Source organism: Dicentrarchus labrax, unplaced genomic scaffold (assembly GCF_905237075.1).
Source record: "Dicentrarchus labrax unplaced genomic scaffold, dlabrax2021, whole genome shotgun sequence".
In the NCBI taxonomy this organism is placed as follows: domain Eukaryota; kingdom Metazoa; phylum Chordata; class Actinopteri; family Moronidae; genus Dicentrarchus; species Dicentrarchus labrax.
This window is the reverse complement of record NW_026136704.1, coordinates 16591063-16604728: the sequence shown is the minus strand read 5'-3', so window position 1 is coordinate 16604728 and position 13666 is coordinate 16591063. Positions and strand designations below refer to the sequence as shown.

Sequence of the window (13666 nt, the reverse complement as noted above, 5' to 3'; positions counted from 1 at the left end):
GTAGTAGTATATTTACTCTGTAGTCCAGACTGAGCCATCCATGTCTCCAGACAGTGTCTTCTACGGTCTTCAGGAGCTGCAGACAGATAGGTGATGAAGGCTGCAGCCAGCATGGCCCTCATAGGGAGTGTGTCCAACTCATTCTTTATCTCAGACATCTAAAAAGAAAGACACAAAGAGAAAAGAAACAGGCAAGATAGTGGGATGGGGAGGGTGGGTGACAGGCAGGTGATTAAGGTGAAAAGAGTATGAAAAGAGAAAGACAAGAGAGGGAAGCTCACAACGAGGATTAAGAGGAATCAGAGGGAAGAATGTAAAGAAAGGTAGGAGTGAAAGAAGAGAAAGGTAAATAAGTAAGTAACTAGGCCCTTGTGGGCACAGCATGACTCATCTTTCTTGTACAAACTAATTAACTGTAAACCAAACTCAAAAATAAACCCAAATATACCAAAAATTGACAATAACACAAGATATAAGTAAGCCACAAATGCAGCAACATAATAACACATGCCGTTGAGAGCAAATGTGACATTACTGCCGTTATTTCTAGGTTGATCAGGATGCCATTGAGGTAGTCTAGTAGCATGTCAGGGGATCTCAAATGCACACACACGTCTGGTGAATAACTATTCATTCTATACTTCAGCTCATATAGTCTATTTCTGCACCATTTACTCTGTAGTTGTTTACCCCTCTTTCTATGTGGTTCTCCCTTCGCTTGAAACAACTTAAGAGGCATTAACATATAGTGAACTATGGCTACTGCATAGTGTGCATCAGAGTAGGGGATAAGGTGAGTGCGTGTACGTGCGGATATATGAAAATACGTGAATAGAAAGTAAACTGGCTCTTTGGTGCGGGCCCTGAGGGAGGCAGTGAGTGTGAGTGTGTGTGTGTGCGAGTGTGTGTCAGGAAGAGATTGAGTGTTTTAATTAAGGCGCCGACAGATGCTGTAGAAAGGAGTAAAAACAGCCAGAAGGGACTCAAGACAGCAGGATACATCCCCCTGTCTCTCACACACACACACACACACACACACACACACACACACACACACACACACACACACACACACACACACACACACACACACACACACACACACACACACACACACACTCACACAAACATACACACCTCCTGTTGCTCTTACATGGTAAATGAGCCCCTTTCTTAGTAAATGTGTATAACCTCCCACACCAATGTACACATCAGCACACTCATACATCAAACTACCTGTGCGTTCCACCGTGTGTGTTCTCCATCCAGTTGTGATATGAGCTGCTGAGCCGCAGTGATCGTTTCTTGAGCTTTTGTCACCTCAGCCTCCAACTTAGCTGCCTCTGAAGTATGACACTGAAACCTGAGAAAAGAGTAAGTAGTAGTAAGTAGGAGGAAAAGGGATCAGTAAGCGCATAAATATATTTGATGTGGAATCAGTGGAGATTTATAAGACTTACATCTTGATATTTGTTTGATTTGCATTAGTTTATTAAACAGACTGTAAATATATAATCATTTCTCTGATGTAAATTTCATTTGTAGCTACTTCCTTGTCTTTGAAAGTAGGATGCAAATATGTACATATGCCATGGAATTTGACAAACATTACAGTGTGAGGTGAGGCAAAGTGCCAGGAGAGGAGAGGAGGAGAGGAGAGGAGAGGCGAGGAGAGGCTGAAAAATCTTTCAGATCAACTCACACAGTTAAAAATGATTCTACAAAAAAGGATAGATCAGATGATAAATGGCAGGACAGATGGGTGGAGAGAGCAAAGGTTGAAGATGATGAAGGCAAGAGCAACAGACAGAGCATAAGGGCTCAGTCACACTTGCAGTGTGAAGATCATCTTTGTTGAACTACGACCTGATAAGTAGTGAGACTGGCCAATGTCCAGCCAACTTAAAAGAGGCTGGTAAAGACCTGCCCTTCAGACATTATTGATTGTTTGTATCCTTGTTTATAAAACTACATGGCGAGAAGGAGGGATGCTGTATGGCTGGCAGTGAGTGAAAGGGAAGGCAACTAAAAAAGTGTATCATTTATTTCTTGTGGTATGCTATTATTAGCCTGCTAGCTGAGTTAGCTCCAGAAGCTTACTGAAGGCTGCATTATTTCCAGCCATACCTGCTTATCATCACAGCTTAAAAGTACATTTCACTCGGGCGCCTGAATGGCTCACCGGGTAGAGCTAGCACCCAATGTACTACGGCTGAGTCCTTGCTGCAGCAGCCCAGGGTTCGAATCCGACCTGTGGCCCTCTTCTGTGTGTCATCCCCTCTTTCTCCCCTCTCCTGTCCATCTTCAGCTGTCACTTACAATTCAAAGCCCCCCAAAAAAGTCAGTTCTAGTCCGGCATTGCCATAGGACTCCATCTGTGTTTTGTTTCATTTCTATCTTAGTCAGGTTTAAATCAGGGCCAGTCACAAGGGAATGATCGTCACAGTGAGGTTGAAGAACTAGAATTATGGTTTATTATTGTTGTTGTTGTTATTATTTACCATACATAAATACATACCATACAGTTTTTCCACAGGTGAAATACAATAGAAATGGAAGGATAAAAGGCTGGAAGAAGAGATGGAAAGTTGGAAGGAGGCATACTTCTCTTTCAACTCGTTGACTTTGGCTCCAACAGAGTTGAGCTGGTCCTCCAGTTTATTCTTCCTACTCTCTGTTTTCCTCAGGTTTCTGAGGACATAAAAAAACAAACAAAAGGTATCTCATGTATGTCTGTGTTTGGTATGTGTAAATGTTATATATCACATGTGTAAGAGAGCATGACTAAGAGCAGTCAGATTAAAAACCAAGACCCCAGACGCTTCATGAAAATTAAGTTGGATACATGATGTTTTTGCCACAAAACTGCAACTTGTTTATGCATATAGGTTGTGACCAGGTGTGTGGCTGTGTGATGAAATGATGAAAAATCATTCATAGGTTTTTTATCTCGAGTGGTGTTTGTGTTTGTCCCTACTCCAGTAGTCCGGCCTGCTCTCTCTCCAGTGGTTCTATCCTCTCTATGACGTGGGAGTATTGGACGTTGGCTTTGACCCAGGCAGCCAGTGGAGCAGCTGCTGCACTTGCACGCTTTGCGTTCTGGCCATAACAACAACAGCATTGCAAGTCAGAAACAATTCAGTTACAACAACAGCTACAATACCAACTTCCACCAAGAAAAAAATCATGAGAGGTTAATAACATCCACCAACCATACATCTAGTTGTTATTCTGCTATCATGAGTAGCTGACCTTGGGATCGAAGGAGGCCTTGTTTCTGTTGAGCAGCTCTTCTACACTCTGGCGAATTTCAGGGGTGATGTTCCTGGCCTCAAATGTAACTATGTCCTCCCTCACACCACGCTTAGCCAGAAAGCTAAAAAAAAAGGGGGAAAGGGTAAAAACAAGGAAGAGAGAAAGGAATGGACATATAAAGCAGTGAAAAAATTCAGACACACATAAAGATGCTGTGTGTTAGAGTTTGATGTTACATGTAATGGCAATAAAGCAGTAAAGTAAAGAAGTAATAGAGACAGATCATTAGAAAGAGAGACTGAATAAAGTGACCTTTTATCCAGAAAACAATGAACTCAATGTTAATTCAAGCCTAAAATTCTGACACTCAAAGTTTTATTTTCTTTATTACTCATATTTACTCATACAAACGCACGCGCGCACGCGCACGCGCACGCACACACACACACACACACACACACACACACACACACACCCTCTTTGTTACTTGCAGCGCTCAGAGTGCAGTTGGGTCACCCAATTAACACGAGTCATTAGCAGGGCAGAATGTTTTTTGTCTGTCTCATTCCCTCTAAAGGTGCCCAAGGTCAGATGAGTGATTTGTACCAAAAGCTAATTTAAATCAACAGTGGAAGATAAAAGAACTGCACAGATACGGTGATGCAACAAACAAACATGAGCACATACACAAATACAACTTTTGACATATATTTATCATTTAAAATATTGTAACAGTTGGTGCTTCATTTTAACCCAGGTATAAAGATTTATCCTTCTCTCCATCCTTTCCTAGCTGTGTCAGACCTTTCCTCTTCTTCTACCTCTGTCCTCATCCATCCATTAACACCCCATCCCCTTTTTTTGATAACCCAAAAGGTGCTGAAGATCCTCGTCAGTTTAATTATTTCCAACGGGGCAACTTTCTCTTCATCAATCTATCAACCCTTCTTTTTCCACCCTTCTTCTGTCTATCTTTTTACACATTCTTCTCATTTCTTCTCCTCTCACCTCTTCATGCTAACCCAGGAGGTGTCAAAGATGCCCATCAGTCTCAGTACTCCCTCTAGGATGTCTCTGATGACATCAGGGGGCATGCGTAGGGAGCGAATCTCAGACAGAGCTTCAGGCTTGATGTTTCCAACAGCACGCTTTGCTTCATCTACCAATGGCTAGAGGGAAGCAATGATAAGGAGAGAGAGGAATACAGAAGTAAAGAAGGGATATGTACAGCTGCGATGGCAAGTATAGAAAATGTATAGGGCAGTTGTATATATTGACTACTTCTAGTAACTGACTAAATAATAAATCAAGACAACTAACCTGTACTTCCTTTAGCTCGTCATCTATTTTGGCCTTTCTCTCTTCAATCTTGGACACTTCTTGAGCCATCTTCCCTTTTATCTTCTCCATTTCTGTCTTCTGGTCACTGGCATTCTGGATAACCAAAAATAACAGGTGATGTTCATTGTTTACGACTGAAAATACAGCCTTCAAATGTTTCAAATTCTGATACAGAAGAACATTATATGTATATATATAATATAAAGGAGTATGATCCATTCAAACTTGCCATTTCCCAAGAAAACCGGACCCCCGACCTCTCTAAATAACCTTTTAAATTTTAAATGAGTTCCTTTTTTTCAGTACTTTCCTTCTCAGATGCGTCAGACATACAGCCCAAATTTTCCTCTGAGCAAAGATGAAAGATTTGGTTTAGGAACACTCAGAGTAAGACACAGTGATTGGGGATGAAAAGAGAAAGAGGATGAACAGTTGGCAGCATCATTTTCCAACACATCCTCTCTCTCACCTCTATATTCCTATAATCTATCCATCTTATCACATCTCTCCCTCATCCAAAGCTAATCTCTTCGTAGACTGTCTCCCCATTCCTCCAATTTCCCCCTTGTCAAGCCATGACCCGTTCCTATATACCACATATTTCCGCTCCAAATCTTATTTGGGCTGCTTCCTACTGTAAGTGTTTCCATCTTCCCTAAGCCTCTATCACTCTTCCACCAAGTTAGTTTCGACTCTTCATCACTTTGTCCCAGTCTTCCTCCTTTTCCCCCTCCCTGCTGTCTCCATCTCTACAGGAGACATGGTTTCTACAGCCCCAAGGGATGAGTCTGGTCGTTAATTATCACTCTGCAAACTCACTCCACTGACAGTTTTTCCCTCTCTTGTTTCTCTTGTTCTTTTGCTCTCCTTCTTTCCCTCCTTCTCAATCAAAAAGCATATTCGCCCACAGAGAGAAAGAGAGAATTATATCGTAGCTAATGAATAGGGTTCAGCTTCCTTTTTTCCCTCCGCAAATCTATCCATCAATCCATCCTCCTGACAGAACCAGCAGGAGGAAATGGAAACGTGGATATCAGGAGATAGAAAACACTGGATGACAGAACAAACAAATGTGGATACGCACACAAACTAAATAAATAGTGTGTTCACAGTGGGGTAGACAGGGCCATGGGGAAATCCAGAAAAAGTTACTCATATAATACAATGGAGATGAAGAGAGGAGGAGAGAAGAGAAGAGAAGAGAAGAGAGGAGAAGAAAGGAGAAGAGAAGAGAAGAGAAGAGAAGAGAAGAGAAGAGAAGAGAAGAGAAGAGAAGAGAAGAGAGGAGAAGAAAGGAGAAGAGAAGAGAAGAGAAGAGAAGAGAAGAGATGAGAAGAGAAGAAAGGAGATGAGAAGAAAAGAGACAAGATGGCTAGCAGGGATGAGGGAGAGCTGAGAGGAGAATTGATGCAACTTGGAGGAGACACGAAACCCTGCAGGACCTCCGTCCTGCCTGTCACTGACAAAGTTACACACACTGACATACACACAGTCACAAACATAAATATACAAACACAGTCACACACACACACACAGCACAGACACACCTGCATGGAGGTGGTGATTTCCTGAAGGGCAGAATCTGCCTCCTGTTGTTTAGTCTTCAGCAGTGCACTCTGCTCTGCAGCCCGCCTCTTCAACTCATCGACCAATGCCTTAGCTTCGTTCAGCTTAGACACCCCTGCCTGCAGACACAGTTCGATCATAAGATGTGAGAGACATGAAATATATATATAATATAATAGTGCCCACTTACAGACTGTTGTACATGTCTACTGTTCAACATTCTGGTAAAATCCATTTGAAATACATATGCCCCTGCTACTGTTTGCCTTTACATGTGGTTTTTTTTAAACATGCTACAAAGAAACCAATTTCCTTTTACTTCTATTTACATTATACATACAACTTACCTTACATGTTCTTTGTGCACATGGAGCTTGTACTATAGCTGATATTGTACCTGCAGATGCTGCTGTCTTGTTGTGAGCTGGCTCTGCTTCCGGCTATATATTGCAGTGTAAACATGCAGAAAGGCCATGTACTGGCTGGGTGTCGCACCATGTTCTCTACATGACTCATGGACCATCAGGAACAAACGGCACAGGTCTCCCTGAGCAGACCCTGCTGGGAGCAGAGGATGGAAGAGGCTTGTGAGCACAAACTGGTTTAAATAATGAGGTCATGTTCATAACCTAAAACACAGCCAAACACAGGTAGACATAATGTTATACGTTTCTGAGTCACTTCCAAATCAGATAATGGAGTACATAAAGTCGTATTTTAAAGGGGCAAAATCTGTGGTTAACATACATTTCTTTCAGTGGTAGAAATATTTGCCATTGTGTATATAAATAACATTATACTGATTTAAAATCACGTAGTCTTTTTGAAGTACAGTACAAAAACACAACAATTCTCATTTTCAGGTGATTATATACTAATGAAAAAGAAATTGCCAATAGATCCTCCTGAATGTTACACACTGGACCTTTAATTAAAATGGGTCATCTTCTGAATAATTATAGACTTTAGCTAAAGTACAGTGCGCCTACCTGAGCCCTTTATGGCCTTTTCTCTTTCATTCTCCTCGCCTCCTCCTTCTGTCTTTGCCAGCAGCAACTCAGGAATCTGACAGGATACAGGTTTACACACACAAACACACACGCGCACACACAGACATAAGATGTGAATTTTAGTTAGACAGCATTGATGCATGCATTAAAAACTTTCTTCTCTCATCTGCTTTCTCAAAATAATAGTTTTCAAGTTTAAATTCCAGGTACCGCAGGTAAGCACATTTACTTCTTAAGCCCTGCAGTGATAAGGTCAATATTAGATCTGGACTCACTGGATACCGGTAAAGCATACAAATATCTATGGGGCTACAAAAGAGCAACTGTTACTGAAATATCATCAGTCTTGGGTACATAAGTCTGTCTTTTAAATCCTTCCAGGCATATGTAAATCTAAATACTCAACACTTTTAGCCAGAATTATGGATCTTATCAACAACTGCTGATTTAGTATCTGTTTTTACTCTCGTTGCTCCTCCTCCACCTCCATTCACCTTCTTCATGCTGCTTTCAGACCATCCTTCCATCCATTGAACAGAACACTTGCGGTAGAAAGCTGGGTTGCTCTCACAGTTGATGGTGAAGTTAGAGTTGGAACAGTCCATGATCAGAACAATGTGGAGGTTCTGCTGGATTCCTAAAGGGGTGTGATACACAAGTAGCAGAATAGATGAATAAATAGGGGAGGAGTTAATCATAAAATGACATTTGAGATGCAGTAAATGATAAGGAAACAGAGACAGTAAGGAGAAATGTGAAGACAGGCCCTAGTTTTTGTGTCACTGATATTGTCCCTTTTAGCTTGTACCTCCGTGACAAAGTTGGATAGGGAAGGTGAGCAGCGAGCTCTTTAGTGGATTTACTTTGAAAATAATAGAGCTATTGATTTGATTCTCTAGCAGCAACCTCAACCTAAGTGACACTGCACCATTTTTATAGCACACACACCACCACACAGCGAGGAAGCAGAGGAATGGTCAGATACAATCACAGAACAAAATAGATAGAACAATCAGTGGAAAGAAATGACACAAAGACTTTTACAGTGACAAAGAGACCAGAGTACCACATATACCACATAGATGGGAACAGACCAAAATAATGAATAACAGACAGAAAGACAGTGGGGCTGTGTCAGTAGCAATAAATATACAGTACTGACTGTAGGAAAAGTAGTTGTAGAGTGGTCCGGTGAATCCATCCTGGGAAGCAGCATCTTTGAGGGAGGAGAGGAGAGGCTCCAGTTCTTCTGGGGTATACAGACCTGGAACTTCACCTAAACATACCGCACACAATAATTAGCAGTGTTTCCTTACACATTAGCGTCTCTCAGAAGAAACTAAAGAAAAGATAGTAGGGCCAGAGCCTATGATTGGTGTACAGCATAGTTTTTGCTATGATTACCAACACTGTTGTTGTGGCCACTCCAGTGCATGGTTCATATTCAAATACAGAAAATGTATACTCAGCAAGGGCTGCAATTTGATTGTGTTGCTTAAAATATTTAATGCACACATACAGTGTACACACATCATACTTTAATTACATTAATTACATTCATTCTTATGCATTTTGCTGCAACTTGACCAAGTAATAAGGAATAGTAGTATAGGAAAAGAAAACTGAATAGTTTGGCATTTTGGATATCGGCGAGACATGAAGCCAGTGGGCTCAGCACATAAGCCCTGTTAAAACCACAATTAGTTGTTTTTACACTTCGGTTTGTTTACAGATTAATCAATTGAGATGAAACTTGTTAATTAGTGAGCTTTAGAGGTGCTGGTATGCAAATTTCGTTACCTTTAGACAGAGCCGGGCCAACTGTTTCACCCTGTTGTCAGTCTTTATGCTGAGCTAAGTTAAGTATCTATTGGCTCCTGCTACATATTCACCATAAGACATGAGAGTGGAGTGAATCCTGTCATCTAACTGTCCGCAAGAAAGCAAATAAGTGTATTTCCTAAAATGTTAAATATTTCATTTTCAGAACATTGACCTGAAGTGAAAAATTAAAACCTCAACCCTAAAAAAAAAACGGTGTAACTCCTTGAAGTCCAAATGGTCAAATCTGTTCTCATAATTCTCTGATTAATTGGTCACCGATCATATTCGGCCAATGTTCGCTCTAATTAGTTTGATCAGCCATCTCTAGAAACGCCAATCAGCTGACGCATTTATTTTATTCCACAAGAAGGTTATTCAGTCTTTGACACACACAGATTTACTTGGGCGAGCCATCAATATATTAACGGCCAGGGACTTGTTATAGTATTTTGCAAAGAAACAGAGAGAAAGAAGTTATCTGGTGGATGTTTTACAAGCTTACTGCTGACCAACACAGTAACGGAGCAGACACATACAGCCTGTATATGGAGAGAGGAGCAGAGAGAGGCGGGGTGGGGCAGCCGGTGTGCGTGAGACAGAGGTGTACGTGTGTATACACTATAAACATAAGCCTTTAAATAGACCCAGTCATCGGTGATTGGTTTTTGGGTAATACTGCTTCTGCGGCCTTAAAAACCTAATTAAAGCACCCTTTGAAAACAAACACACAAACAGAATATGTACCTGATGACAGCAGGCTGTTGACCATCTCTAAGAAAGCTGGGTGAACAAACTGATAGTCTTCCAACAGTAGAATCACCTGTTGGCCCTCCAGACCTGCCAGCTGCATCACCTACATACAATACACATGGACACCAAGGTTCCTTTAGAAAACTATCAGTCCATTTATGCTTTAATTGCTCAATACAGGTGCCATTTAACAATCAAGTTGACAATTTGAATCCTAAGAAAATTAGGACAGAGTTGATGGAACTAAAAAGCTTCCCAGTACACTACAATTATCTCTAAGTACATTCTGCAAAAATTGGTTAGCTTGGCACAATGTGAAGCGATAAAAAAGATGATCCACTCTTACCGTCTTGAGATCATTGCTGAAATGCTTAAGAGTGTAACCACGGGAGATTCTGGGTGTGGACAATGTGTATCCATGCATATGTGACACCAGGTACGTGGCTGTGTGCCGACCCACTCCACTCCGGCCCGCCAGAAGCAGAGAGCCACCGGGTCTGCTGAGGACCCGATCCACCCTGGACACAAAGTCGCACACTTCCCAGAACAGGAGAAGATCCAGCTCCCTGTTATCACGACTGTACAGCACTACTCCCTAAAGGTACAAATGGGAGGAACACACACAGGTAAGGAGCTGCACCACAGACACTCAAATGAATACAATGAAATGAAAATAAGAACATAAAAAACACAGAGAAACACAAACACATGAATGAGACACAAAGATAAACGTACCACAGTGCAAAAATACTTTACTATGCTATACATCTTTCGTAAATATATACAAATTTTATCAGTAAAAATATCAAAAGCAATCATTCTTATTATGCAGAGTAGCCTCTTTTTATTATTATATGGCTACTGTATCATATTAATGATGCGTTAACATGTAAGCAGCATTTCAATATTGTAGCTAAGCAGCAAAAAGCTAAATTGTACTCAAGTAAATAACTTTATATTATTTATATTTTGTTGCTGTGTGTGCATATTTAATCCAACAAGCAGCACACACCAGACAGTTCCTCACTGTTTACCTTCTGTATAACTTGCTTTAGGTCAGCAGAATCCAGAAATCCTAGATGTTTACCATGAGGAGGTAAAGACTGGCCTGGGGCCATTACAGTCCCTTCAGATGCCCCCCATGTCACATAGAAACCATCTGCATGTAGGGGAAATATTATAGACTGTTAGTAACACACTCGCATATGTGCACGTCAAATAACATACAGAAGAGGCTTTCTACAGAGGTGAGACAAAATAAGCAAAAAATGAGCACTGCAAAGGTGGGTAAAAAAGCAAGTCATCTCATACCAGTCAAATACATTTTCAAATCTGATAAAAATCTTTGAATGTTAAACTTGTGCATTTAGAATTGTTCTTATTTCTTGTTTTTTCTTGTTCTTATTTATCTCACACTATGAGTTGGCAGGCAAGTACAGCATTGGAGCCAGCTCCAACCAGGATTTAAAACCAGCTGCCAACTCCTTAACCCTGCTATTACCAAGGAATTCAAATGTTATTACCTGTGGGTGACACAATGTTCTCTATCAGTGAATGAGAAACATTGTTAAGCATATGGAGTTTTGTTTACAAGTTTAAGTGGCTGGGAGCAGTTAAACCAATTAAAAAAGGATACACATGCTGAGTTAATGTCATGCTGGTTTAAAATAAAAAACAGACCATTAACTGATAATCAATCAAAGAACGGAACCAATCAAATATTGCTTTCATTCAGGCACAAAATTTTTGTCATGACTTGCATTAAAGCTGGAGTGAGGGACTTTTACATATAAATTAACGTCCATTACATTAAAGTCGTTCCCAAACAAGTTCCCATAATGCCGATTAAGCTTATCAACGCCAGGTAAATATCTGTATTTCGCAGAGGAGTTTTAAAATCTGGTGTCTGTGGCGGCATTCCTGTGCTGGCACACCAGCAATTGGTTTGCGAGAGATGAAGAGGGAAGTAACCGTAGGGACGGAGTAGGCTACAGCAACTAGGAGTATGGCGGAGCTTATGGTGGAAAAACCTAAAAAGCGTCCAGGAAAAGTTTCAAATGGTGCAGATAAAAAGGAAACCTTGTGTTCAGAGGAAGGATTACAAAAAGCATGTGATCAAGGACAAACTTGGATAACCATTGGTGTAACTTTCCTCGATGGAGAGCGCTAAAAGAAGAGAAGGGACTGAGGGCAGACACAGATATTGAATTACTGCTCTTGGACAGGTTGTTATTTGTAAAATACTGACTGAGCACGTAGCTATCACATTTACTCCACCTTAATAATGGATTATTGTCTTGGAACTGTGAAACTTCTCGGTATTTTTGTAACTATTTCTGAACAAGAGCCTGGGACTTTCTAGAGGGTTATGTAGCATAAGCATGACTCAGCAATGTAAGTAAATGTCAGAGAGAATAGAGCCATCTCATACCAGTCATGTTGTCAAGAGCGTCAGAGCTCCAGTCTCCCCGTATGATGGATGAGAGGATGTTATCAAAGGTGTGAAGGTCTTTGGAGGAAACTAGCCGGTCTCTGAACAGCCTCCTGGCCTCGTATGCTACCACCTCCAACACGCTGTCTGTCACATTAGATTGAGCTAAAAAGTAATGAATGAGATACACACACATATTTGGATGAATACCCAACAGGATATCCAAAGACATCCGTGTGCTGGTATTTACACACAAGATTAGATTTGTTGATTTTGTTTGAAATTAGTTTCTGATCAGAACCTTGAGACAGCATTCAGCACTAACTGACACTAACAACAACAAAAAACGTGGTCACATTTCAGTGATTCATCTGCAAAAGGCAATTTTTCTGCTTTTCACGTACACAGTAACTTATACAATGAGTATCTGTAGTCTAGCCATATCTATTATAGTTAGTTAAGTTTCAAAAAGGACAGACAGAGACAGTGTACAGACAGTATTTACACTATGATTCTGGCATCAACACGAGTCAAAGAGATGTTTTTGGCGGAATCAGGCCTGGCAAAAGTATTTCCCAGGGTGTGACTAAATGTACTAAATTCCCCCAAGTATTAGATGAGTGCTTCTAGCTAAAAAGAGAGCGCTATAAGGACAAGCCAGAATTGTAGTCTCATAGGCCACCGGCTTCAACAGTGTCTGTCACATTATAATAAAAGAGCTGAAGAAGAGAGTCAAATAGAGACACAGTTGATACTCCAGGGTTTTCCTGGCATATTACATTTTAAAGACCACTAAGGAAAGGAAAACACTTAAAGTGCCAAGTTGTCATTCTAAACCTTGTATATGCCTATGGCTTTCAAATGATATCCCCACCCAAAACCCGCCTCTGTGGTGATTCTATCACCAGAGCCAATAAAGACAATAAAGCCTAACCAATTCTGGATTTTCTAGGCAGGTACTTCTATCAATATTTCAAAACGTTGAAAAAATTTGTAAACACAATTTTTTTTCATCTATATTTTTAGTAAAAGTACATAACATACATTAACAACTTCCCTTAAATTTGATTATAAAAGAATTGTGACCAAGTGTTGAAAAACTGCTCTCTCGTGGACAATTTATGTAAAAGCAACACTGTTTCTCATCAAACACATGGCATCTTATCTGTGGCAGTTTTGCAATGTCATTTTCTGTTCTGTTTTCTTTTTGGCTGACATATCTGCTGATACTGCTATATCTGTGAAAAGCTTAAATTGGCTGATGAACACAACATTGACATATTATCACCTTTTAAGTTGTTCGGCTATGTCTCTCCCAACTCCTCAGGGGATTTTAGCTGCTAAATGCTCCACTGTTAACCAGCTAGTTGCTAACTGTATCTCTCTGTATGTTTGGTGCTGGGAAGGTAGTTAGAGTTGGGGTTTTTGTTGAAAACAGCGGAACACAACATTGATGAAAGTGATAAGAATGAACAATAACAGTAAATTT

The 13666-nt window shown here is 40.6% G+C and overlaps 1 protein-coding gene across 6 annotated transcripts in view; it reads right to left on the bottom strand.

Moving 5' to 3' along the window:
* Nucleotides 1-13666, bottom strand: part of LOC127361717 (cytoplasmic dynein 2 heavy chain 1) — a 150939-nt gene that overhangs the window by 102307 nt on the left and 34966 nt on the right. For 3 of the 6 annotated variants that reach the window (XM_051396538.1, XM_051396542.1, XM_051396544.1), the window contains exons 52-67: nucleotides 12178-12342; nucleotides 10781-10905; nucleotides 10093-10341; nucleotides 9741-9849; nucleotides 8335-8448; nucleotides 7667-7809; nucleotides 7152-7227; nucleotides 6560-6723; nucleotides 6144-6281; nucleotides 4576-4689; nucleotides 4264-4424; nucleotides 3253-3376; nucleotides 2978-3099; nucleotides 2605-2691; nucleotides 1237-1363; nucleotides 17-158 (exon numbers count right to left, since the gene is read on the bottom strand). In XM_051396538.1, coding sequence (XP_051252498.1) covers nucleotides 17-158; nucleotides 1237-1363; nucleotides 2605-2691; nucleotides 2978-3099; nucleotides 3253-3376; nucleotides 4264-4424; nucleotides 4576-4689; nucleotides 6144-6281; nucleotides 6560-6723; nucleotides 7152-7227; nucleotides 7667-7809; nucleotides 8335-8448; nucleotides 9741-9849; nucleotides 10093-10341; nucleotides 10781-10905; nucleotides 12178-12342 — 2160 coding nt within the window. The remainder of the gene's footprint in view (nucleotides 1-16; nucleotides 159-1236; nucleotides 1364-2604; nucleotides 2692-2977; nucleotides 3100-3252; nucleotides 3377-4263; nucleotides 4425-4575; nucleotides 4690-6143; nucleotides 6282-6559; nucleotides 6724-7151; nucleotides 7228-7666; nucleotides 7810-8334; nucleotides 8449-9740; nucleotides 9850-10092; nucleotides 10342-10780; nucleotides 10906-12177; nucleotides 12343-13666) is intronic. The other 3 variants (XM_051396540.1, XM_051396543.1, XM_051396541.1) reach the window with 2 other exon arrangements.